The sequence below is a fragment of the Phalacrocorax carbo genome, chromosome 11 (genome assembly GCF_963921805.1).
Source record: "Phalacrocorax carbo chromosome 11, bPhaCar2.1, whole genome shotgun sequence".
NCBI lineage: Eukaryota > Metazoa > Chordata > Aves > Suliformes > Phalacrocoracidae > Phalacrocorax > Phalacrocorax carbo.
In genome coordinates this window covers 23,353,688-23,380,159 of record NC_087523.1, presented here as the reverse complement: position 1 = coordinate 23,380,159, position 26,472 = coordinate 23,353,688, and the positions used below count along the sequence as shown (strand labels likewise).

Below are 26,472 nucleotides of genomic sequence, written 5' to 3'. Positions count from 1 at the left end.
GGAGAGTCATCCTGAGAAAAGTCCCCTCTTCCTAGTCCCTGGCCTTAGATAACACGGGAAAACCAGCTCGCACACAGGCTTGGGTATGGTATCACAGGGCTTGCCAACCCGTTTAGGATCACGGTGGCATCAGAGTGTCCGAGGGCCTGTGTCAGGGGAAGCTGAAGGGCACGCGCCCCATCACGGGTGCTGTGCTGATCACAAGGATGGTGCAACACTTCCATAGCATGAGAATCCTCCCACGTGTGATCATTGTATCATACACAGGAGATCTGGTTTTCTGTTAACATCGCCATCAAACTACCTGTTAAACAAAATACTCAGGACTATCTCTTCACCAAGGTACTCCCTGAGTATTGTAAAATTCCCAACTAACAGGAGAACCCAAGAGATAGTAATTCTTGCTCCTGATCTAATTCTCCTTCCCCTACAGCCCAAAGATACGCCGCTCCATACCAACCTGATGAGGTAACCGGACTGAGGCTTGGAGGCAGGAGACCTGTGCAAAGAACAGACGTTAGCGAATTAAGAAATATGGGGAAAAACAGCAGCAGCAGCACCAGTATTAAAGGGAAACGTCCGCGTGGCTGTCAAGCCAAAAATCAAGCTAAACAGGCTTTGAGTGATACCTCAGCTGCTGCACCAAAATTAACCTTGGAAGGAGTCTTTAAAAATTAATAACCATCAGAACAAGCGCTATAAAAGATTTTTATATGAGAAGTGAGCTTTAGAGTTAGCCAATCAAAATAAGCCATGCTGACAGCATTTTCTGGCTCAAAATTAAGTCTGCAGATTGATGGCACAGAGGGGGAAATTAGATATAGCAGAGATTTTGGGTGTTTTATCACAGGAAAACATCATCTTCCCACTAACTTCTCTGAGGGTCCGTTCTCAGGAAGGGAGTGTGGCATAGCTCCTCTGGAGGGAAAGGAAAGGGATACCATCAGGAGAGGATCTGGCCCCTTCCTCCAGGGCAGGAGGAAGCATCCCTGGATCTTGCTTCAAGCTGTCTTGATGACATCTTCCTGAGAGCAAGGTGGGGACCAGGATGGGCCTCAAGGACCCAGTTCCCATCGAATGAGCTCAGACAGGCTCCCTTCACCCCTGCCCAGACACCACCCCCTCTTTTTCTGTCTGTCCAGGCGCCCTTAGGATCACAAGATAATTCCCTAAGAAAGCTCAGCAGGTCTCTGGTCTAACCTCCCGCTCCAAGCAGGGTCAGCCATCAGGTCAGAACTCAGCAGGAAGGCAGGTTACACTGCCCATCGCCACGCGCCTGAGGTTGCTGCCAAGCCCAGATTTATCTGGTTGCCTTCACAGACACAGAAATGCAAACTCACTGCAGGCTTAGCCTAGCTCTGGAGCCCTGCGGGCGGGACGAGCTGGAGGACCAGCACCGAGCACAGCCCCAAGCTCTTGTTTCTGCAGTGTCCTCGGAAGAGGCATGAGTCTCAGCCCCGATGCCCGAGCTGTTCCCCGAGCACTGAGCTTTGAATGAGAGCCGCAGGGAAGCTGAGAAGTTGTCCGGCTTGGCACACGAACGCCTGTCCTCACTTTGAGGTGTAAACAGATCCTGAGTGCCCTGGACTCCCTGTCACTCACCTCCTGTCAACCTCAGGCCCTCGCACATTTGTGTGAAGATGCCCCTTCAGATGCCACATTTCCAATGTCACAAATGTCCCTGTTTTTACTTATCCTGCGCCTGATAAAGCACTGTGCTGCAGAGGGAGGCAGAAGGAGGTAGGGCACAGCAGGGAAACCATCCTGTCTAATCGCGACAAGAGCTGGCACAGAAGAAGGGTGAGGAAGCAGGAAACTGCTCGTGGGAGAGGACAGTGCACTCCCAGCAGCGGCACTGCAGCTAGCAAAGAGCTCTCACATACAGCTACGCCCTTTCCAAGAGTTTCATGTTTTAGGACTCTAGTCCTACAAGCTCGTGGGTTCCTGAAGAGCCCTCGTGCTCTGGCCCTGAAGCAAAGCCAGCTGCCGCACAGGGCTTCGCTTGCTCTGAGGAGCCCCCAGGCTTAGCGCATACAGTTGTTGCGCCAGCACAGAAGCTGGTGTGCACCAGTAAACTTGTGGGATCGTGGGCTTGAAGGCATCCATTCCTCTGTATTATAGACATCAATCCATCCATTCAGCCAGCGGGACTTTGCAGGAGATAAGCCATGCTCTCTACGAGGTGACAGTTTGTAAAACATACTGAACAACGCAGGCTCTCCTCAGGGACTGTAGTTTTCATGCAATCACAGCAGCGAGTATGAGGAGGAGAAGGAAGAGCAGACAGTTGTGAAGAACCAGTGAAAGCGTGCCCCGACCCCATGAGAGAACACAGAAGGGAAGCAACAGGATGGCTCCCCCAAATTACCGGTCACTCTGGGGAGCACTAGGTGTTGAGGCTGGGGATCCCCCACCGGCCCGTCCAGACCTGAGTAAAAAGAAAACACAAGGACGTAATTAACTTCTGATCCTGCTGAGCTGCCTTGCTGAACCCAGCAGTGATGTTTTTGGAGAGAGTTGCTAAGAGAAGACCGGCTGGGCTTGGCTTTGTTTCCAGTTAAAAAGAAGCTGGTGCAGACTATGGTGTTCCCTGGTACAGGGGTGGCCGTGTGACACAGCCTGGCAAGCTGCAGGGGGAGGTGCAGACCTGGCTGTTTTATCACTTAAACTCCCTCCCAGCAAGGTCTGCCCCTTCATTTGTCACTCCGGAGATGGCAAAACACAATCCGGCTTAGAAAAAACTTTGGAGTTCTCCTAAGACATCAAATCTGCCTGTGCTGCTGGATTCCCAGCTCCCAGGAAAGGCCATTTCTCAGAGCTCCTCCCCAGCCTGCATGTGTCAAAATTAAGCAGGAGCACCGCTTCCCTTTGGCAGCATCGTTTCCTGGCATCATGGGGACCCCAAAACACCCTAGCACCACATGTGCTTCTGCAGGCTGGAGAACAGAGTATTCATGGGAGGTTGATGAGGGAAAGGAAAGGGAGAAGAGGAGCGTTTCTTGGTGGCCACACTTACAGCGGGCTGCTCTTCTCATCCTCAGAGTCCGAGTTATGGTGCTGGATCCAGCTCTTATCTCCTTTCAGGGTGGTGCGAACCTTCATCTGCTTAATGATCCTCTTGCGGTCTTCATCAGTGGACGGGATGACACGTCCTAGGAGAGGCAGAGGGAAAGGAAGGAGAGAGAAGGAGGGTTGCTGAGGAAGGGCAAGAATTCACGGCATCAGCAGGTGAGCCAGGGTAAATCCCAGTCAGCAGGGAGCACGGGTCTGCTTTCAGACAGACTCAAACGCTGAATGAGTCTTTTGCCACTTCTGATGAAAGCGGAAACAAGCTGTCGTCCAATCTTAGGATCAATTCACCCTGATGCACCACCTCCTCTACAGAGATTCATCAAGGTTTTCTCTCCTTTCAACATTAATGAGTCGCTTTCTCTCAGGAAACCAAGGACAGCGTGGTCTGATCACACGTTTACAAAGCAGTGAGTTTCCTCTGGCACTTCCCATCACATCAGCCCTAACGTGATGCTTTTTTGCTTTGTGGGAGAGGATGATACGTCTGAAGCATGAAGCTCCAGCATATCCCTCCAAACTCCAGGAGAGCTGGGGGACAGAGGTAAGCCCTAAAATGCAAACACCCAGCTGGCAGCTTTCTCTGGTGGCCTGCCGGCATTGGAGGAGACACGTCCTTTGGTTCCTCACTTCCACATTTCCTTTACAAAGTTCAGTTTCAAAAACATGTTCTCAAACCACGTCTCCCTAACGGTGTGGTTCTGGCCCAAACCTGGAAGCATCCCATCCTGTATGGTCTCTTCTGGAACCATCCTCGTTCTGCTCCTGCCTCTGCTCAGGTAATGAACCACAACTACATTCTCTGGTTGAAAAAGTCAGCAATTGCAATTAGACCACAAAATTAGAATGTAGGAAATAGCAGAAGGTCATAGATTAGGAGCTGCTGAGTCCTCCCAGTGGGGAAAAAATTGGGTGAAAAAAAGCACAGGTTAGTGGGGAGGAGTATTAAAGCCAAAAATATCAGGAGCAGGCAGGGAGGGAGATGGGAGGCTGGGGAAGGGTCTCTCACAAGGGAAGAAAATGTGCAGGTGACTGATGTGAAGGGCTTCAGCCATCCTTGGGTGCCTAAGCCCCGCTGGACCAAACTGATTGCAGCTGGATATTATTTAAAAAAAAAAAAAAGGGGGTGGGGTGGGCCTTTTACCCAGGAGATTCCCCATCCAGCATTTTCTTCTGAAGGAATTAGCTGTTCTGCCATGGGGAAACTGTAAGGTGAAGACCAGATAAGGAAATTTCCTTTTCTATCTATTTCTGACCATCTTCCATCTCTTGCCATTTCGGAAATGGCTGCTAAAGGCTGAAAACATTAAGCCTGCTCTCCTCGTCACACTTGGACCAATACAGCTCAGGGCTTTAGAGACACCAACAAGTTATTGCAGCTTTACAACTTCTTATCATCCAGGCCAAGGAAACTGCCTAGCTGCACGCTCTTAGCCCGTGGCAAACATGAAATAATTCAATTTAGCTACCAGGAAAGGAAGGTCAGCTGAGTCTCTATATCTTGTGCTCATGATGAGCTAGAAGGGTGCCCAGAAACAAGTTATCGCTGAGCAGCTGACGTGCAGTAAATTGATTAATTTCTGAGACACGATCATGTGCTTCAGGCGTATGTTATGTAGTAGGGGTAAGATTTTGGTTTTTTTTAAAAACAACTGGTCACATTGGATCGTCTCTAAGGAAAACACAGCTGTAGCAATGAAGGGAATGTCCTTCCACACGTGGAATTAGCAGTGGCAGTTAAAAGGCACAGGTATGCAGGGCCACGTCTACGTCAGGTGCGGTTTAGGGCCCGGCGGTAACGCTCTGCGTGGGGGGCGCCTGGAAAGGCAAGGGCTGCTTTTCTTAGCACTGACATTGAAAATGAGATCTGCTGCCTAATGGAAACGAATAAGGCATTTCCACTCTTCTCCACGTTACTGTTTCAAGTTACCTACGGATCTGGAAGCATCATCCCATCTATTCACATTTAGCGGTCCTGTGAGCAGCTGCTCCTTAAAAATTCAATCTCAGAGTCTGCCACAGAATTCTACAGCTTGGGCGTGTTCCTGAGACACCTCAGAGCAATCTGTAGCCCCAGTATGATTTTTTTCACGCTCTTTGATAATAAGACATTATTGAGAGTTTATTAATAATAAAGGCAGTCTTCTCATTGCTGTACGGATGTTGCTCACTGCACGAGGGTGGGCTCCAGCCCCCGGGCTTTTGGTTTTTTATCTCTAGAAGAGACAACAAGAGGGCGTAGGTAGACAGAGATACAGGGAAGCCATCCTGGTCAGCTGCTGCACTGGCTGCTAATTGCTGCTGCATTTGCAGTAGACATTTCAAAGACAGAAACTTTTAAGGAGGGTCTTGAAAAGAGAATAATATGGTAGTTTATTAGTCTTTTGCTCATCCCAAAACCTCAGCCAGGCTATAAGCTCTCCATCTCTCTATACCTTTATGGATACAGAAATTATAGCCAAGTGCACATCACTTTGGAGCTGCAGGTTGGAGCAGGTCGCAGAGAAGGAAGGCGACTCCTCTACCCTTGGACACACTCCACCGGGGGAGCCGAGCAGAGACGCTACAGCAGATACAACTGAGCAAAGAAGGCAAAGGAAGGCCATGACAGCGGAGGGATCCCCAGCAGCTTGGGACGGGGAACGCAGTTACCTTTACTGACACCCAGGGACATCATGGCTCTCAGAATCACCTTCCCCTTCAGTTACTGCTTGAAGACAACAAGCCCCTGGAAGAAATGAAAAAGGGGAGAAGCAGATTAGTAGTTCTGATATAAAAGTCTTTGAAGTTATGTGGAAGGGAGAGCATCACAACAGCGTCACAGCCACAGAGCCTGGAGGGTGGGGAGATGGTGGCATGTATGCCAGAGTTGTGATTCCTCCCCGTGCCGCGTACCTGCAGCATCGAGGATAGGAAAAATCAAACGGGTGCGTTCTCCACACCAGTAAGTCCTCAGGCTGGCTGTGACAGACGTGTCCTTCCAGGTCTGGGAAGAAGGTGGTGGGGGAGACCTTAGCAAAAGCGCCCAGAGCCACTCAGGTGGGACAGACCTTCTGGAGCCTAAAGAACTCAGAGCAGCGGAGGCTGCTTGGGTGAACCTTGGTATCTGTCCAGCGGGAGTACAACGTAAGGGCTCTTGACAAATTCCGGTGGGCAGAGATATCCGTTATTCCCCCAAGACACAGCAGAGAGAACGTCTTACTGCCTGTCTCGGAAGCAAGAGTTAGTTCTTGCTTCTGACGGCAGCTCAGCCCCTCCTTCAGACGACCACAATAAAGCAGCAAGGAGAAACTCCTGGAGGTACAACCTCGGAGATGCTCTGGGGTTCGGAATTTGCAGAGCACTGGTTGGTTGGTGCTGTAGTTGAATCAAAAGCAACCACAAAGTAAATGTCAGGAAAAATAATTGGTTGTTTCAGATTCTGCCAAGACAATTTTTTTTAATTATGTGTAAACGAACAAACAAAAGAAAGCAAACCCCCTCAAAATGGACCCGCTGCTCTGAGATTAGTAGAACCCGGGTGAATTCGGCACCTGATCACATTTTTATCAGAAATGCCTCTTTTCTTTTTTCACTCCGTAAAGTTTTTCAGGTAAGCTGTGGGATGAGCCCGTGTTTCAGGGGAGAAAATCAAGGGCAACTTCCAGCTTTTACAACCCTCCGTTCTTTCCTTGCCAAAACTGTCTGCTGAACCTGGATTCATAAGTGACTATGCTACTCATTAATAAAAACGCCCAACCCTATTCGGGAGTCTGTGGATCTAAAATTAGGTTGTTATTATCTGCTGGTGGGCTTGTCCCTGCAATATTGCTGCGAAGCCACACGCCCATGAGGAATGCTGACTGCTGATCTCATAGCATCGCTCCTTGGCAAAATCTCCTCTTTTGGCTTGTCTCAGCCAAAGATCTACCTACTGCACATCCTCTCCTCATCTGCTTTGTGCCGAGGTGGTGAACAAGCCCTCTGCCATTACCCCAAGGCTCCCTCTCCCTTTCGCAAACACTCCCAAACATTAATTCAGCTTTCACCACGAGCAGACAGCCCACCTTTTTTTCTTATCCTTCCCAGATACCCCTTCCCACGCAAATTTAATTGACCCTGCTATTTATAGAGAAAGGAAAACTGTAGCATTATCCTAGATATCCATGAAGAGTCTCTAAATACTTGGGTACCTTTATACTAAAGGTGGGGGATGCGGCTGCAGCCTGCAGGAGCACAGCCGACAGACCTGTAACCTGGCAGCTTTGGGTTAAAAAAGGAACGACAGCATCTTGGACCTGCACAGAGAGAAGCCACGTGGCTTCATCGCCTACAGTACCTGAGCGAGGCAGGTTCAGACCGCAGCCGCCCTGCTAACCGCAACTCAGAGGTGCATTTAGCGTTCTCTGCTAAATTCTTTCCTATTCCAGGACAAAATAAAGCTGAAGCAAGTGGAGGATGAGAATTGGTGGAAAAAGAACTATCCCAAGAGTCTGATACGGACCTGATCCAGGGAAAATCAGGGGCAGAAGTAGGTATAGGCTACATTCTGTCATATAATGGAGGTATTTGGAAGCTGGAGAGTTGTGACCTATCCTGCAGCGTAACTGAGAGGCGATTAACCCTCCAGCACAGATGTTTTAGATAAATAAGCAGAGGTTTCAGAGCATGTAGGAAAGATTCTTGGGAAGGGCTGGAGCTCACGGAGGTGCAGGACTGAACTCCGCTCCCGGTCACGCACCGCAGCTCCACCTGCACATACTGCAGGCATCATGCACCAGCCCTGCAAGAAACCTCTCCATTTATTGCTTAAACAGAAACTTCGCTTCTTACTCACACAATTCCCCTAACAAAGACACAAAAGGAAGGGAAGCCACAAAGGGTGGCACTCAGCATGCATACAAAAACGTGCCAGAAACTATGCGTTGGCCAAGCCTTTTCCTCTGGCGCTGCCTTCCCTCTTGCTGGCTCACATCATCCTGGGAGGGACCGCAGCAAACACCGTCGTACTCCACTGATATTTCTGGCTTGACAAACAGGCGTTGGAACATGTCGGTGGTGCTCACTGGGCTTGGCTTTGGGGGACTGGCAAGTGCTTTCTGCCAGCCTGCTTTCTCCCCTGCTATGAATCATGCGATGGCAGCAGCAGCCGGGCCGCGCCAGGTCAGGCCCGCCGCAGCGCTGCGTGGTTGCCTGCCTGCACAGTGCGACCGATCGCGATGCCTCTGCTGCCCGAGCGGGTCAGAGCCGGCCATCCTCCTGCCCCACACCACAACAAACGAGCCCAGAATGAAGCTTTCAGCAAATCTTCCGGGACAGGTGCAGAGGGGAGCAAAGGTCCTTCTGTGAGAGATGGAGACGAGTCAGCCCTTTGCTTCCTTTTAGCACCATTTTCCCTCTTTCATTAATGAAGGCTATCAAATGGCTATTTTTACCTTTCACCTTTCACCTGAGGATCAAGGCAATAGAGCCTAAACGAGATCACCAGAAGCTGAGTGGGTTCAGCAAGAAAAGAGCAATTCAAGTGCCCTATTTCTTGCCCATATTTTTTAATCACCTGCTGTAGGCTCCCGTTGGACATTAGATACTGGGCTTCACAAAGTTCTGGGCTGATCTTACGCGCGCTTAGTGCCTGCAACATTAAAAGACAGACCAACCCAGGTTATGCCATGAATCCTGCAGATAGAATAACTCAGCATTTATCAGATGAGAAATGAAAAGCTCGTCGTCTTGTTTTAACGCTAGCTGGCAGTGACAGCCGGCAGATAAACCGACGCTGGCGGATGCCAAGATAGTAGCTGTGATGAAGAAACAGGAACAAGAGAAACACATGGGACCCACTAGCCCAAACCAAAGAAAGACAGATCGGCAAACTACTATCAGGAAAGACGCTGGTATCTTCCTCGTAACTGTATTTGTCCATGTTTTGTTATTCCAGCAGTTGGTAGGTGGAATAAGAAACAGCAGGCACAGCTTCTTGGGCCGCAACAGGATTCAGTGGGGCCACGTCCCAGTCCATCTGCTCAAACTATACTGCGATGCAGAAAAGCACAGGGTTTATGGGGCCAGAGAGGATTAGCAAGAGGGTGTCTGGCTCTAGAGCACAGACACAACACTCCTGGGAAAGGGAGTGCTTCTCACCGCTCCAAGGTTGGCCTAGAAATTGAAACAGCTTCCCCTCTTCGGCAAAATTAGAGTTTAGGCTTCAACACGTGCTATAGGAACTGAAAACATGTTCCAAAGCATTTTTGCCTTTATATTCACATTTCTGTGAGTCTGCAGTGCAGCAAAGACCTCAGTTCTAGATTTGGAGGGGGTGTCTTCAGCTGCCGTTGTTCCCACGAAAGGTTGTGACCAGCCAGTGTGGCGCACTTCCGAAACCTTCCTTACCAAAACGTTGCTAGGGAATGCGTTTCTTCAAAAATACGCTTTTATGCTACTGGAACCTCCATGTGAGCTATTAAATTACAAGGGCAAAAAGCGTCTTTGTTGGTACAGCTTATTTGGGAATTATTCGCTACAGCCACGGGATACAACAATTTCCTCTCTTGGTACAGAAACAAATGCACTTGCCTGGTGCTGGAACAGACCGCAGCTGACCCCAACAGCTCTGCCCTCCGCCTGGAGAACAGGAGCATCATCTGCCACTTGAGTGAAGCGTGGAGATCTGAACTCAGCAGGCAAGGGGAAAATATTGGTAACTCAGAAAACCTCCCGCGGTCTGCAGTTCCTCAGCTCTGGGCATCTCCAGACTTGAGATAAGACAAATGCTTTTCCTCCCAGTGGGTTAAGCCCCAGGCTTCGCTGGAGTGGGTGGTATTTCTGGAGATTTTACGATCCAAAAGCAGCGTCCCGCCTCGTGAGAGTCATTCAGAGGCTGGGAGCATGGCCCATGAGTTTGGGAGCAGTGCTGAGGGATGTCTGTGAATCTCTGGAACTGGCTGTGAGCACAGTCTCCAGCTCCACCTGCTCTACACCACTGCAGCTATCTCTTCAGGACAGATTCTCAAAAAGCCCCAGAAGAAACTCTTTCCTCTGTGCAAGACGCCAGAGACATGCTGTCCCCTGGCTTCCTCTTGCCAACACAACTCAAACATTAGCCCAGCAGCCGGCACCTGTGGCAAAATGGGAGATAAAAGGGAAGAACACAGTCCAGATGGCTCGCCATGGCCCAAAAGTGATGCGTAAGGACAGGAAAGATGGCAATGGATCCTTCTGGATTTGGGGCACTCCAGTTCCCCATGGCTACAGCATCCCATTGCTGACAGAGCACACTCTGCATGCACAGGGACTTCCAGACCTGTAGCACCACAGAAATGCAAGCAGCACCGGAGAGGAGCACGACAGCAAACAGCTGACCTACTCTTTCACTGGTAGGCAAAGGTGGCTGTTCCCCAAAAACCTCTGGGATCCTCCTCTCCATTCACCGACAAGCAGGTCTCAGAGTTTGAGGTGCTGGATGAAAGAAAAGCAGGTACAGCTGAAGAGTTTGCAACCTTTCCTTCTCCTGTCCCCCACACAGCCCGCAACCATCTCTGTCCTTCCTTGTCCCACGGCCCTCTCCATCTCTCCACTGCAGAATCCCATTTTCTCTCTTTTTTTTCTAGCCCCTACCCACACTGGCTTCCCCATCTCTGCAATCCCGTGTTTCCAAACACACAGCAGCAAACTCTCATCACCGCGCTCACAAAACGTGGAGATCTCCACCTCTCATGCAGGCCAAAACCTCTTCTGCCTCAACTAGATCCATCCTTTCCCTCTTGCCTTATAGTTAGAAAATAAGCTCTGCCAGGCTCGACACACCTTTTGGTCCTCTTTATTCATTACCCAATACAAAATGCTCTGCTGTGTGACTAAGAACATCTCTATTGGAAAAGGACTTACGGTAAGTCAGCAAGTCACTCTGCTTTCGATACCAAACAGGGCTGTTCAGGAATATATTTTTTTCTCCCAAGCATTCACTACAAATATAAAATCTGAGACAAAACAAATCCATTTAAAAAAAAAAATCCCTATTCCCTCCCTATTTATACAGAAGGTTTTCCTTCAGAAGACCAGTGGGATCCCTTTGGAGGCAACTGCCTCCTATTACGTGTCTGCACACCACCAGTGCAATAGGCCCTTGATCCTAATTGGCACCCTTGGGTGCCATCGTTATGGAAATGAGCTGCAATCCTTCCTCACTTCCTGATCCCAACAGTTATTGCAGGCTCTGTTGCGCCGTTAAGCATTGCCCACTTTATTCTGAAATGGCTGCACTTTGAAGGATGATTCCCTCAACACACTTTCCCTGGACAACCTTGCAGAGCTGCCTCGGGCTTAACATTTGCAAAGCACCCTGGGATCTGGAAATAAATGGGAGATTGGCTCAGAGACCAGCTCCGAGAGGCAATTGCCTCTGAAAGCAGGCACAGAAAGCGAGGAGTTGCATCTGGCTGCAGAGGCACCAGATCACTTCCTTTGCTGCCGAGATCATCGAGGCTGCACCCGTACCGCGGGACTTCCCAGGTACCCCGTTCAGGGCTGTGCTTCTGCCAGGCCCTGACTCCTCGCGGAAGCAAAGCCAGCGCAGGGACTATATCCCTTCCCAGTTACATACTGATTTCCATGCAGACAGAGCCCTGGCACTCGGGCTTACGGGAAGCCGTGGTGTACGACAGTAGGTCTTTTACCTGGACAGTGAGAGAGACGGGACCAACATGAACTTGTGAGCGTGACCGGCTAGAGAGACAGCAGAGAAGCAATTAAAAACCCGACCGTCCATAGTGCCTAAAGCTGCCTGTTGAAGCGGCTCCTTCCTCAGCAGGGAGAGCTGGGCATCGCTACAGGAATACTTAAGACACGGGTACGTCCATCCATGACCTATCTGTCAAATACAAAGTCTAAGGAAAATTCCTAGGTAGCATGAGGGACAGAGTCCAGTTCCTCCTGCACCTTCTTACGGAATTCTCCTGAGCTAAAATAATTCAGATTTCATCTGTTTTAAGTCTGTGACTCACAGCCACGTGTACTGTCCATGCAGAGCACAACAGGGTGCAAATTCAAATACCACCTGCCTTCAAAACAGTTCACAGCAATGCCTGTGGATCACAAACACCTCAGCGCACAGACACTTCAACAAAGAATATATATGCTGAATCCTTTCTGTAGCTTAGCCTGTAGTTAGGCATAAATACAATTTATTTTTCCTGTTCTACATACTTTGTTTTTCTTTGGACTCAGTAGAGTCACTGCATGTTGGTATTTCCGCACACGCGGCTCTGAATGGATGTTTCAAACGGTACCCAGCTCCGGGACCTGTGTTCTTCCAGCAAGCGTTAAGAACAATAGTTGGAGAATGTTTGGGTTTTGTTGATTTTTCTCCAAAAATAAACATTTTTTGAGGAAAAAAAATAGACTGGTAAATCTGTGCCGATTTCCCCATACGTTTTACCTTAGAACAAAATGAAGATGTAAGCGCTTTACTTGCCGAAGCACAGGGCTCTGTGAGAAACCCCTTAGCTGGGAACAGTCAGGGAAACCAGGGGAACCTCTAAGAGCTGTCCCAGTGAGCCCTGGTCCCAGCGATGCTGGACACAGGGTTATCAACACCTGCGGCCGTGAGAAACAAACCCCCAACCCGGTGAGCAAACTCACCTAACTGCGAAAGGCCCCTCATGGGCTGAATCAAACCAGCTACTGAATTCCTGAAGAAACAGCTTCACAAAAGCCCGCCTGCATCACAAGGTTTGATGGGAGAGAACAGAACCAAAGTGATTCTGTTTCCCAGGATAAACACCTACGGGAGTTTTCATCTTCTGATCCTTAAAACCCGCAGCGTCCTGTGGGCAGCTTACAAGAACAAGCCCTTACTGAAAGTAAGCCTGGAAAGGCTACAGCCAGGATGGTTAGTCCCCAAGCAGTGACGGTGGATCCAAAGGAGATGAGTCTGAAGACTGGAAAAAGCTGGGGGTAAAAAAGAAAAGCCCACAGGTTCGCTCTCTGGTGACGAGCCCTGAGCCATACAGTGAGTGCCCGGGGGGCCGGTGCACAGCAGCACTGTTACAGGAGGGGTTAACGCCTGACTGCCTCAGCTCGAGGGAAGGAAAACCAAGTCCCCAGGTGCCACCAGAGTCTATGTAATAAGGAGGATAAAAGGAGAGGCCCAACACGGTACTCGGTGCCGCACGCAGCCCGAAGGGAACACCTGCCTCTTTGCTGGGAGGCGCCGACGTGGTGGGCGTCAGCAAGCGGAGCCGGTGGCGTCGCCCGTCTCGGCCCCCAGAGCGGGTTCGCATCATGTACAAAGGCATCCTTTAGAGGTCTTGAACCATGGCCCGCTGCGGGCACGTAGGGAGGGGACATTCGCCTCCCCTCGCCGTGATCTGCTCTTTCAACGTAGCGGTGCAGTGTTAAGAGGAGTGGGAAATGAATGGGTTATGGCTCACCCGCTTCTTGGGTGTCATTAAGGAACAAGCAAAAGATGGAGGATTTTTCATTCGTTGATTGCTTCCAGCATAGAAAAAAGTTGTTCTGGTTTGATGTGAGAACACAGCTTTCAGCAAACAGAAGAATACAAAACAAGATCATGACGGATCGGACAAAGGACTTAGTTACATGTTATGCTGCTATATATGTTTTAAGAAAAACTGAATGAAAATTGAGATTAAAAAACCCAGATTGTTTCTGAACATAAAATAAAAATGCCTCATTGCAAAAGGCTTAAGGTAGCCTTTTGTTTCAGGTTTTACCTTTTCTTTTCTTGGGAACAAAAACTTAGTGAAACCTGCATGTGTTTTTGAAAGGGTTCAGCGTTGCTAATTCTGCAAAAAATGAAGAAATTGTGCAAGTCTAAGCCCAGAGCCGTGTCAGGTTCAGCACTGCCAGTCCAAGTTCACACGGCAAAGCAGCTGCCAGCTACAGCCTCCCCAAAGTACTCCCACAGTGTCTCCTCTACCACGATCCTTGCCAAAAAAAACTAACCCAAAAGCCCCTGAGAAGAAAAATTCACCAAATGCTCTACCAAAAGCCCAAGCTTTGAATTCAGCATATATCTTTGTGTGATCCTTAGGACACACCTGCCTCAGTGCGGCTGGCTTCCGCTCTGCTCCCCCCATGGATGCATCTCCCTGCCACCCTCCGCTCTTGGGCAGGAGGTGAAGCTTTACCCTCGCTCCCGGAGCGTTGCTCTCCCCGCAGCTGCCTCCCACCGAAGACACTAACTCAGAAGACCCTCATCACGTGAATGAAAGCAATTACAAGCTATTTAATAAGGAAAGGGGAACTGAAACCTTGTTTAGATTTCAATCTTCAGGGCGCGTCCGTCTGCAGGCAGGCAGCCAGCTCAGCAATCCCCCTGCACGCTGCCGGGTGCCGCAGTGGTCCCTGCCCTGCCTCGGGCATTTCAATGCGCTTTGAGTTTTCAAAGCGGCTTCGAGGTATGCCGCTGCTGCTCATGGCAGAGAAAGCCTCTGCCTCTCAGCAGCGCTTCAGGGGGCAGCTCCTGGTGAGAAGCCTCACCCTGCCAGGCTCTGCTATGTGGAACAAGCTGAAGAGCTCAGTTTGGCTGTCCGGGGGTGGGAGATATACCCACACAACCACAGCAGCGGGCACCGGCATCAGTGGTACCAGCGGAGGAGCCGAGAGACAGCTCAGGCACCACAAACTCCTCTCTCAGCCTCAGCAGGGAGCGATTTCTGTGGATCACAGCCCGTGGGCCGAACAAGGGAGCAACTGCAGCTGTGCTCCTGTCTGTCCCCACGGCCACCGCTCTCCCCAAGGCCACGGAGGCTGCAGCGGGAGGGAGAGGCCGATACATCCTTGCCCACTCCTGCCGTCGGCTGCGAAGGAGCTGATGTACAGCCAGACCAGCACTCTTTGCTAATAAATTCCCCAAGTGCCTGAAATCAACAGCCCATCACTTAATTGGGAATGATTCTGCTTTCCATGTAAGTCATTTAAAAAGATGTAATTATACCCTAGGAGATGAAACATTGTTCTCTAAAAGCTGACTGCAGCTCCTATTACCTGCAAACGCACAGAAGAAAAACCTGCCAGCCACCCTTCTTTTTGATGGCTCAACTGCAACTTTAAAATGTTAATAATTTTTTAGCCTGCTGTTGTCAGGAGTTTGTAGGGCGCTTGCGGTAATAGCCCCTTTGCGCCTAATAGCCACCTTGCCCTCCGTTCATCTTGGTGATGAGCTGGATCCGACGTTGGACCTAGTTCTGAGGACTAAATGAATGCCCTGGGAAAGGAAGCAGAGCTGCTTTGATCCTGTAAACACAGCTTTCCTGGGGAGCGCCACAGGGTGCCTTTAGACTCCCGAACTGTCCGCACAGCCCAGGCCCGCCGCCGAGTTCACGTTACAGCGCTCCCGTTCCCAGTGCCTCGCTCCCCGATCTCAGACGGGGTCTCCCTTTGATGTCTGGGGCACCAGGCTCACTTCACCGTGCTGGTCCCTGGGAGAGCTGCAAGGGGAGATGCTCTGCGCCGGGAAACGCTGCATCGGCCAGACCCTTTCTGGACAGGTACCCCACAGCTGACCCATGCACTGCTGCCTTTCCTAGTCCACACAACAGGGAGTTGAACTCTCGGTGCCTCAACAGAAAGGTCATTAATAGAAGACAAACTGCATCCTAAACCAGTGTTATTTCCTTCCGCCCAAAGCCCATGTCCTGCCTACAGTGATCCAGGACCTGCAGCCAGCAGCTCTGGGCTCTGCTGCTTTCTAGCAGAGACCACCCGTGCTGCCACGCTGCCTTCCCAGCAGCTCTCACGTGCTCCTCCTGTTCCTGGGTAGAAGCACAAAACTCATTTCGCCAGTTAGGAATTTGTGTGCTAATGGAGGACTTGGCCAGTGACCCAAATGCTGGCCCTCAGCTGCAAACAGGACTGAGGTCGGTCATGAGGAAGAATATCCTGGTTTAATGATAATTGATGCCTATTCTGACCTTCACGGTCCTCAAATTAAAATGCACTTAAAGCTTGCAAAAGGTCTGAACCTTCTTCATTTGAACCTCTTAAACACTATGGCAAATTTTGTCATCTAGACCTAAATCAGGGCCCAAGTCCCTCCTCTCCAGCCCAGATGGCAAAAGGTGGGACCTTGGTTTAACACTCCGCAGATCAAGCCCGACTTTTACAAACCCACAGGAAGGAAAGCCAGGGAGAGGAAGCTTCCCCACGCAGGTTACACGCAGCCACGAGACACCCTGCCCCAGAAAGGCAGCGTTCAGGTTGCAGGACTGCTAATCCAGACCTGAGCACCGTCAGACTGCCCTCCAGTGATCTGGGTTAGGCGTGGGCACATCCTTGCATTTCTCTCACGTTAGCCAGAGCACACAATGCAAACTTTGTGCCAATGCTATGCTTTTATGTCAGCTGTTACCTGATCTGCTGTGAAGCGAGAGCAGCGCGGGTAGACTGTACCTCACCTAGCATAAACCCTGCCAGAACAAAGTTAACCCTTTAAATTAATTTCAGCAAGTTCAAACCATTAAAGGAAGTTTGTGCTGGATTAGCACTTTGCACCCAGTGGCTGTGACGTTTTTGAGCCAGCATCCTTAAAACTGGATTTATTGCACCTCTGAACTCTGACTTGAATGACATCCCGTGCCTGGGAAGGATGGACACTTCCGTCCCCCTGTCTGCACTTGGGGAAACGAGTGGCAACAGGAATTATACTTCAGGCTTCACACTGTGAACTCACAACCCGCAGTTTAGGACCTCGTCCCACCTCATGCACGCAGGTGGCTGAATGCGTTTGAAGCGGGAGGTTGGCAGTTGGTCTCAAAGCCCAGACCCACAGCCTGAGGCGTACCCCAGGACTTTGGCTGAGCCTAAGTGCAAATAACACATAGTGTCCCGATATTGGCTCAGTATTAGGAGCAACTGAATGGCTGTGGGCTTTCAAATGGGGATAAACTCAGGCATAACCACTTCTGAACAGCAGAAAGGTTTATAATGCTAAACCCCAGCTGAATAGTCACCCACCCAGGCAGGGTGATGAGTCCTCACATTTGGCAGTCTCAGGTTAGTGGTTGGACTCGATGATCTTAAGGGTCTTTTCCAACCTTAACAATTCTATGATTCTATGATTTTAGCCAATGCTTAGCTTCTCCGAAGGACCAGCTTTTTACTCTTGCCTTCCCCCTTTTCCAAGCAGTGACTATATTTAACACTGACACTGTTACACACACTTCATGATGTTTAAGAAGCACTAGGAGATTTCTAAAGTCCAGCAAATGATAAGGAATGCCATAGCTGAAGCAGTCCAGGCAACCTTAAATCAACCTTTCTAGGCTCATACGATACAATAGCGTGTCGCTACCTTGTTCAGCACACGCAGAGATGCTCTAAGGAGAAGCCAGGCTAAAAGAGGAGGCTCTTTTCTGCAGGAACAACTGCTAGAGGTGTTTGAAGAATCAGGTGGCAGCTGGAGAGGGTGGATGGTTACTCCGCTGCAGGTGACATTTTGCACCTGTGCCACAGTTCTTCCATGATGCTAGTCAAAGAATTTAAGTTGCATTATGGTCATCAAACCGCGTGCCCACCTTTTTCAGCGTGGCCAGCGCGAATCTGAATACGAACCCCAGAAGCGTCACGTGCTGTGGCTGCAGCGGAGCCTGGCTGGCTGCGCAGCATCGCTGTGAAGAGCCTCAGCCCGGCACCACGGTTCCTCAGGATCTTGGTCACCGTCACCTGGGGACAGCAAATGCCTCTTCTTCCCCGAGCATGGGGAAAAGCGAGACGAAGACCTGCCATTGCCATGGGGAAGCCTGCACAGGACTAATGAACACGAGCAACGCAGACACATTTCAGCCACGGCCGAGACAGCAGCTGTAAAGCTGCAAAGGCACGATTATAATTTCTTTTAATTCACTTGCAACCACACACCCCACAAGAAAAAAAATAATTCAGTCCGACCAGATGAAGCTGGCAAAGACGCGAGCTACTGAAGTCAGGAAAGTGTGGCATAAACCTAATTAGAGCAGCACGCAAACCCGCCTATCCCAAGAGATCATCTCGGGGCCCTGTTGTGCGAGGAGCTGTACAAGCCTACACAGCATGGCCACCCCCAAAACTCGCTGCTGCTACTGCCAAAAATTACTAGATCATTTTTCACTATACTGGGTATACAGTTTCATTACTCTAATTACAAGGCATTAATTCCTAATTGCTCAACTAATTTCTGTGTTTGAAAAGGAAGAAGGATGTAAAGGATGTTTACCGCACCCACACACCATTGACCTTACGCCTTGATGTCTAAAGATGAAAGCCAGAAAGAAGGAAAAGTTCGTTTTGCTTTCAAAGGCGGAGTTTTGCATTTGTATCACAGACCCACAAACAGAGCAGGACAGAATATCTCACTGAAGCTTCGTGACAACGCAGAGACGGTATAAATTTTGGCCGAGAAGAAGGAATGTTTTTGTAAAAGAAAACTCAAATCTGTTATTTGTGGAACCTGGGACTTCCAATTGAAACATGATAAATCTGGGGGAACAAATTTAATGCTTTTTCTTTGGCTGGATAAAAAAAATAAACTAGCCTAAGTACAACGCCCTGATCAATCTGATGAGGGAGGACATCCCTTCTCCCCAGCCTGTGGTGGAGCAACCTGTCCAGCCGAACCCCGCTCGCCCTCCCGTTGGGGTCTGTCCGGGAGCAGCCCAGGGCCGAGCAGAGGGGTGGGGACGGGGAACTGGAGAAGACATTCACCAAGCTTGGAGGTAGGATGAAGCAAGGACCGAGGTAGGATGAAGCAAGGACCAAGGGAGGTGCTCCTCTCCCCTGTACCAGCTTCACCACTCCCGTCCCGGCCTTTCCAGGGTGCTGATTTCATACTAATTCAGGGAGAAACAGAACAAGGCAGAGTAGGAGAGAAAAATCTCTGTCTGCACCCCTCTCCATCCCACATGGGTCCTGGGGAGGAAGAAAGTAGTGCAGCTTACCCCAACCCTTTCCAGAGGTTGTCAAGGGACACAGGCTCAAATTTTACCCATGTTATCCAGACTCTGCTCACTCCTGCCCACACACCCTTTTCCTCAGTTAGCTCACTGCCATGCCCCCTGTTCTGCCCAGTAAATTAAAACAAAGATTTTAGAAAGTTGTGGGGCAATAGGCAAGGAGGGAACTTGGTGATCAGACAGGGGCAAGCAACAAAGATCCAAACCTCCCCTCTTCTGCCTCTTTTGTGTACTTGTACTAGCACCATCCCTGTAGTACCATCTTAGACCCACACTTTGGTCCAACGCACTACAGAAAAGAGCTTCATTTCCCCATGCAGGAGAAGGATTTAAGGTATCTCAGCCTCGCCAGATCCCTGCATCAGCAGGTTCGGAAAGGACAGCCCTCCTCTTCCTCCTCCTCCCCAGGCAGAGAGAACAGGTGAAGCATGGGGAGAAGCAGCACCCCAGCTGCCCTCTGCAAGGCTCAGAGGAGCAGCCTCGCTGCCCAGCCCTACCTGCGGAGGCTTCTCAGCTGCAGCTCCCCCCAGAAGACCGATGCGGAGCAGTCTGCAACCAATCTCCCAGTGCTTTTGCCCCCCAAGGGCTCGCAGCAGGTGCCTCCGATCCTCCCTGGCAGCAAAGGCGGCTGTGGGCGAAGCTGAGAGCTTACCTGCCGGGCGGACCGAGAGGGCTGGCTCCTGGAAGCCAAGCCTTGTTTTGAGGAGGAGACTTGGGTGTGTTTTGCCCTTCAGGGGAATCAAACAGGTTTCTCCATTCAGACGGCATGGCCTCCCCTCCCTGTAAGCTCTCCTCTACATTCCTGGCATTCTCCAGCAAATGCCGTGTTCTCCAGCCCCGTGCTGCAGTGGGACAGCAGAGAGCAGCCCCCCAGCTCTCACCCCACTGAGTTTCTTCGCAGGCCAAGATTTGCCAGGCAGGCTTGCCCCGCAGGAAGGGGGAGCAGGCACATCCACAGCTGCTCAGGTACCAGCAAGCCCTTGAGTCTCAGAGCCACTCAGAGCAGTGGTACCCAGGTAGCATCAGAGGCTGGCACTGTAATTAGCACTCAACAGTGATTGCCTAGTTCTCATTAAATGAGGTACACAGGTGTGATTATCACTATCCACTGCAGAGGAAATTGCCAGGTATTCTGACCTTCCTCAGTTCATTTCCCCTTCTAATTGCTGTGGTCACCACAAGATCCCTGAGGCCCAGCTCTGGCGAGCCTCTGAATGGAGACAGCAGGACCCTTGGACACGTTTTTTGCCAATTCCTAAAGACCAGTGGTTGGGGACATGAGTTTAGAGCACTTCTCAGAAGTCAGGGCTTCAGCCCAGCACTGCACAGGCTGGTAAGAAGGTGATGAAGCCCCAGCCAAGCATCTGTCAGGCCCTCTTCCCACCTCTGTACCCACCAGCACACACTTCAGCTGCCCCTACGATCCGTTCAGAAGTAATGCTGTAATAGACAAGCTGCTGGAGAGAAGCGCTCCTGCGCCCTCCTCGCAGCTCTGCGACCGATCTGCTGGAGGATGGTGGGCAATCCCGCAGCGGGCTGGGCTGAGATGTGCTATAACAGGGCTAATAACCCATCCCTGGCTCCCAGCAGCACACGAAGATAAAGTCTGAAAAGCCCTGATGTCAACGTTGCTACTCCAGTCCCAGATCTTTCTCTCTGATCTACTCACGCTGCAACACCAGGCTCAGCTGAGCTTTCTTCCCCAGAGGCTGCTGGTGATCCCAGCTGAGATAAGCACAGGAGAAAAGATGTAATATTCACAAAGCTGCACCCTGAGCTCGGAGTGGGCACAGAGGGGTGCCCAACTCAGGAAAATCTAACATGTTTGAAGTGGGCTGTTTAAAATGCAGCCCAGACCCTACCCCAGTAAAGCATCCTCTGCTTCAAGGCTCCAGCTGACAGTGCAGCTTTATTTTCAGTAATCCCTGAGTCATCCCATTGTTTGCTGAAGGTTCGTTCAGGCTCTTTCCTGAAATAATAGTGACTAATAGCCTGGCCAGCCTTTCGGGTACAATAGGTCCTCTGCCAAGCAAGCAGAAGGGACACCCCAGGGTCTAAGGACTATGCTTTTTTCCCCCAGTGTGAACACACTGTTCCACAATGGATGTTCAAAAGAAAAAGCACCTATTACGAGCACCTTAAAAACACCACAAGAAATGGATAAGGAGATGCTAAGACAATACACAGAGAAGCTGACAGATGCAGGCAACTATTTTGTTGAACTGGCACATACGCAGGCTAAAACATTAATTGCCTATCAGCATTGCTCTCTTCCTCAGAAGAGAGGAACACAGCAAAGACCTGCTAATTAACTAAGAGGAGATAGGTGCAGTATTAAGCAACATTTTGTTATTAGCTTGAAAATACAGGCCCAAACATATGTACAGAACTTCCAAAGACAGGTCTTAAAGTCAGGGGTGTGGTGGCAAGGTAGAAAGGCAGAGAATGTATTTCCGAGCTGGCAGCTCCATCACAACAGCCTGGGCGCGCATGCTGTCAGCGAAAGACACGCTGCACAGCACGTAGCCTAGCGAGATACAGAGAAATGCCACGCAAGTTGCTTCTCCGCAACGTGAACTACCGCTCAAGCCCTGTCAGACTCAACTCTCTAAAGCCTCCTCAGTCTTCAGCCTCCGTGTCCAAGCTCCTGATGCCACCCAAAGCCTCACTGATTCAGCACTGACCTTGCAGAGCCTTCCTCCATTTCGGAACTCAGCTCCCTTGCTAATCCAGCCTGAAATCCGTACCAGTCCCACACAGGGCTCTCCACGCTGTCCTAATCCTGTGGCAAGGCTCCTCAGAGAAGGGACAGAAAGAAGACACTTTATTCAACTTAATTTAGCCATGGTTTTCTGGTGCAAATAGTGCCTGTGTAATTTCAGCTACTGGCTAACACAGCTGTAAGATGTCAGGCTTGTGCACAGCAGCACTTGCTGAGCGAAGGAGAGGGTTTGCCTGCTCACTGCTGCACATCGCCCCGGCCACATGCAGCTTCCTGGGAGTACGGCAAGAGGAGAGCTAAGGCTTTTCTGGGAGAGCCAAGGGAGAACTATGATACTGCTACAACTGCCACACACAGGCAGCCTACATTGGAATAAAAGGGAGTTTATTCTGCTGTATGTACTCCCCCCTTTGGCTAAGTTCCCATTTAAATGGGGCACAGTTTCATTTCATTTCAGAGCCATGAATCACTCGTGCACTGCAGTGCTGGGGAGGGGCAGCAACACACAGCTTCTCCTTCCCCTCATGTCCATGGTCGCTGCAGTGCTGAGGTACCACGTCCCCTGCATGTGCATTGCTCCACCGGGGCAACGCAGGCACTTCAGCTGGGACCTTGTGCGAGAGGTACCGGCTTATGGTTGCGATTAAACCCGAGACCTATCCAGCAGCTCCCGTTGTCTCTCTCCCATCTGTTCTGAAGCAGCGTAGCCCTTAGCTTCAGGGGAGTGGCTTTCATTTGCAGGAATGTAATTGCAAGGAGAGTCAAGCTCATGCACTTCAGAGACTCAAGGTCTGCACAGGAGGATCACCAAGGGCAACATCATGTCCCTAAAACACCGCACCCTCATCACCATTTACCACACGGCTGCCAAACACCACTTTCTGTGGAAAGAGCAAAGCAGGGAAACTCTTCTAGCCATGCCTGTTGCTAAAGAGGAGCAGAGGAGTGGATGCTCCAAGGACAGCATGAACATCGCAGGCCTCTTGGCGAGGGGGTTTCCCAATCAACAGCAAGCGAGCACTTTAAAAAGTCTGGAAAAAGGAAGTCTCAAGAACAGGCATCTTCCAGGACTGGCAGAACATGGAAAGGGACCTGCTGTCTTTCTCACATGGACTGGGACAACACCAGAGGGCTGGAGACATTAGATACCACAGGAAGCGTAGTATATACATGTTAGTATACTAATGTAAACCACAGCTATGCCTTTTTTTTTTCCAGTTAGGCGAGTAGGATGGGAACACATTTTTTTCCCCCTTTTTATCCCCCTGTAGAAAAGGCTTTTCATACTCTTTGTTCAGCTGAGAATAACCACAGGCAAGCACACAGACAGCTTACCTTGAACTGGAGATTTCCAGGGGTGTCATGTCACCACAGTTCACAGCACTCCCATACTGCAAACAAAGCTCAGCAAGTACATCCCTGGTGCTCAGCAGCTCGAACAGTTAGGGACAATCAGTCCCAAACAAGTCTTTGTGGTTTTATCCCAATTAAGCTCTTAGATAAACCACTCTTTCCAAAGTATAGCTGGATGTCACTCACACCAGCAGGCAGGGAAACCCTGATGAGTGTTTTTCTTCCTCATAATTACAGGAGCGTATTCAGTTTCTAATGACATGGCATTTCAAAATCACAGCAGTGGCCAGAGGCAGAAGTTTTTTGCCAGCAAGTGGCAGGCCTGCGTGACATCTGGCAGATCACCATGCCACAGGGCCGCCGAAACTCGGCACCACCAGGTCGCTCCAGACCAGAGGCTAAAAGACTGTCCAGTAAGCCCGTAGGGAAAGCCAATCTACTTCACTTTAGGCACTTAACTGAGACAATCAGATGGGCAGCATCATCTCCCTAGCTCCCAAAGAGGCTTAGGGATAAAGATTTATGTGAGAAATCCATTTGATATGCAGTGTGTGTGTGCGTGCGCGTGTGGGGGGAGTGAAACTGGGTCTCTTTGCTAATACAGTCAGCAACAGCTACTCTGAAGCCAGGAAAACTGTAACTCGTACCACTGGAAGAAGGAACAGCTTTTCCAAGCTAGCAGCTACAGGTTAAATACTGACAAATTCGTGATGCTTCAGAAAGTCCCCAAACTCAGTCTCACCGCCAAGACCAGCCTCACTTGGCACCAGCACAGTCAACCTGCGTCCCTCTGGAGCAAACCCTGCACATGCTGACTACGAAGCACATGTCAACTACGAAGTCCCTTAACTTCATCAGTCCGGAGCAGAATCCAAGAGGGGCATTTTTCCCTCTGTACCAGGTTAAAACCAAGAGTGTCTGGCTTGAAACCGCCCCCACCCTGCTGCAGATGTGGACTCCCTCCAGGGCCAGGAGCCAAAGGTGCAGTTAAGGCTGCCATCCAGGTGTGCCAGAGAAGCCAGCCCAGCCCAAAGCAGGAGGAATGTCCTGTTGCTCTGTTTCAACAACACAACCATCTCCAGGGACACACACATGCTCCTGTGGCCAGGGAGGAGGGAGGACCAGGTCAGGAGAGGTTTTTTTTCTCCCATCTCCAGTTAGGAAACATTATTTTCCTGCAAAAGCTGTAGGTAAATGTCAGCCTGGAGTTTCTGACTTTACCAGGAAATAGGTTCTCCCTGAATCTTCTTCACAAAAAAAGCACAAGCACCTCTCAAAGATCATAGAATCATAGAATTGTTAAGGTTGGAAGAGACCCTTAAGATCATCGAGTCCAACCGCTAACCTAGCACTGCCAAGTCCACCATGAAACCATATCCTCAAGCAACACCTCCAGGGATGGAGACTCAACCACTTCCCTGGGCAGCCGGTTCCAATGTTTGACAACCCTTTCGGTGAAGAAGTTTTTCCTAATCTCCAACCTAAACTTCCCCTGGCACAGCTTGAGGCCATTTCCTCTCGTCCTATTGCTTGTTACTTGGGAGAAGAGTCCGACCCCCGTCTTGCTACAACCTCCTTTCAGGTAGTTGTAGAGAGCGAGAAGGTCTCCCCTCAGCCTCCCCTTCTCCAGGCTAAACCCCCCCAGCCCCCTCAGCCGCCCCCCAGCACACGTGTGCTCCAGACCCTGCCCCAGCCCCGCTGCCCTTCTCTGGACACGCTCCAGCCCCTCCAGGCCCTTCTTGTCCCGAGGGGCCCAAACCTGAGCCCAGCGTTCGAGGTGGGGCCTCCCCAGGGCCGAGCACAGGGGCCCCATCCCTGCCCGGCCCCTGCTGGCCACACCAGGGCTGACACAAGCCCGGGGGCTGGTGGCCTCCTTGGCCACCCGGGCACTGCTGGCTCATGCCCAGCCGGCTGTCAGCCAGCACCCCCAGGGCCTTCTCCGCCGGGCACTTCCCAGCCCCTCTGCCCCAGGCCTGGGGCGCTGCCTGGGGTTGGTGTGACCCAAGGGCAGGACCCGGCCCTGGGCCTTGTTAAACCTCACACAACTGGGCTCGGCCCATCGATCCAGCCTGCCCAGGTCCCCCTGCAGAGCCTTCCTGCCCTCCAGCAGATCGACACTCCCGCCCAGCTTGGTGCCACCTGCAACTCCCTGAGGGCGCCCTCGATCCCCTCGCCCAGATCATTGATGAAGATACTAAACAGGGCCGGCCCCAGCGCTGAGCCCCGGGGAGCCCCGCTCGCGACCGGCCGCCAGCTGGATGTGACTCCATTCACCACCACTCTCTGGGCTCGGCCACCAGCCAGCTTTTAACCCAGCGCAGAGTGCACTTGTCCAAGCCGTGAGCAGCCAGCTTCTCCAGGAGAATGCTGTGGGAGACAGTGCCAAAGGCCTTACTAAAGTCCAAGTAGCCAACGTCCACAGCCTTCCCCTCATCCACTAAGCGGGTTGCCTTATCACAGAAGGAGACCAGGTTAGTGAGGCAGCACCTCCCTTTCATAAAGCCGTGCTGGCTGAGCCCGATCCCCTGCTTGTCCCGCATGTGCCCCGTAATGGCATTCAAGACGATCTGCCCCATGACCTTTCCTGGCACCAAGGTCAGGCTGACAGGCCTGTAGTTCCCCAGAGCCTCCTTCCGACCCTCCTTGTAGAGGGGCGTCACATTCGCTAGTTTCCAGTCATCTGGGACCTCCCCGGTTGACCAGGACTGCTGACAAATGATGGACACTGGCTTGGCGAGCTCCTCTGCCAGCTCCCTCAGTATCCTTGGGTGGGTCCCATCCAGCCCCATGGACTTGTGAACATCCAGGTGAAGGAGCAGGTCGGTGAGACGTTTCACAGTCAGCACTGGTTGATGCTTGTTTCACTGCTCATTATCTGCCTCACTTATATTCTTAGTGCACTGCAAAGCAGATCATTTGGGATCAGTGAGACATGAGAGTTACATCACACAAGGAAGCTGCAGCCACAGAAACCACTCGCAGGCTGGAGAGGACGCCAAACAGCGTAAGGTTTAAAGGACTCAGCCCATTTAGGTTAAAAAAAAAATTTAAAAAATAATTAAAAAAAAGGGAAACAGACGTGACTTGACCATAGTTTAAGAGGATTGTCCAGGAAAAAATGTGGCAAGTATGAAGGGCACTTGCTTCCAGGAAATAAAAACAGAAAAATTGAGGGCTGAGCTGCAAACTAGATACTTTCCAATGAGAGGGTTTTTTTTGTTTGGGCGTGGGCTGGTTTGGCGGTTTTTTGGAAGAGCACCGGGCATTAAACACTGCCAGTGCTCTGAGACATCAGCAGATGAGCTCTCCCTTTCCTGAAGCCCAGAAGCTGCCCCAGAGGGGATCCCTTAGCCAAAGCGCAGCAGATGAGCCACGCAGAGTAAGCGCAGGAGAGCTCACAGC

At 50.8% G+C, this 26,472-nt stretch overlaps 1 protein-coding gene across 1 annotated transcript in view; it reads right to left on the bottom strand.

The window, feature by feature from the left end:
• The window catches only part of ZNF185 (zinc finger protein 185 with LIM domain), a 47,781-nt gene extending 28,127 nt beyond the window's left edge, over positions 1-19,654 (bottom strand). The window contains exons 1-5 of the mRNA XM_064463458.1: positions 19,493-19,654; positions 5,722-5,797; positions 3,017-3,152; positions 2,369-2,428; positions 461-499 (exon numbers count right to left, since the gene is read on the bottom strand). Of these exons, the coding sequence (XP_064319528.1) occupies positions 461-499; positions 2,369-2,428; positions 3,017-3,152; positions 5,722-5,746 (260 nt within the window). The 5' untranslated portion in view covers positions 5,747-5,797; positions 19,493-19,654. The remainder of the gene's footprint in view (positions 1-460; positions 500-2,368; positions 2,429-3,016; positions 3,153-5,721; positions 5,798-19,492) is intronic.
• Between the last annotated feature and the right edge of the window lie 6,818 nt (positions 19,655-26,472).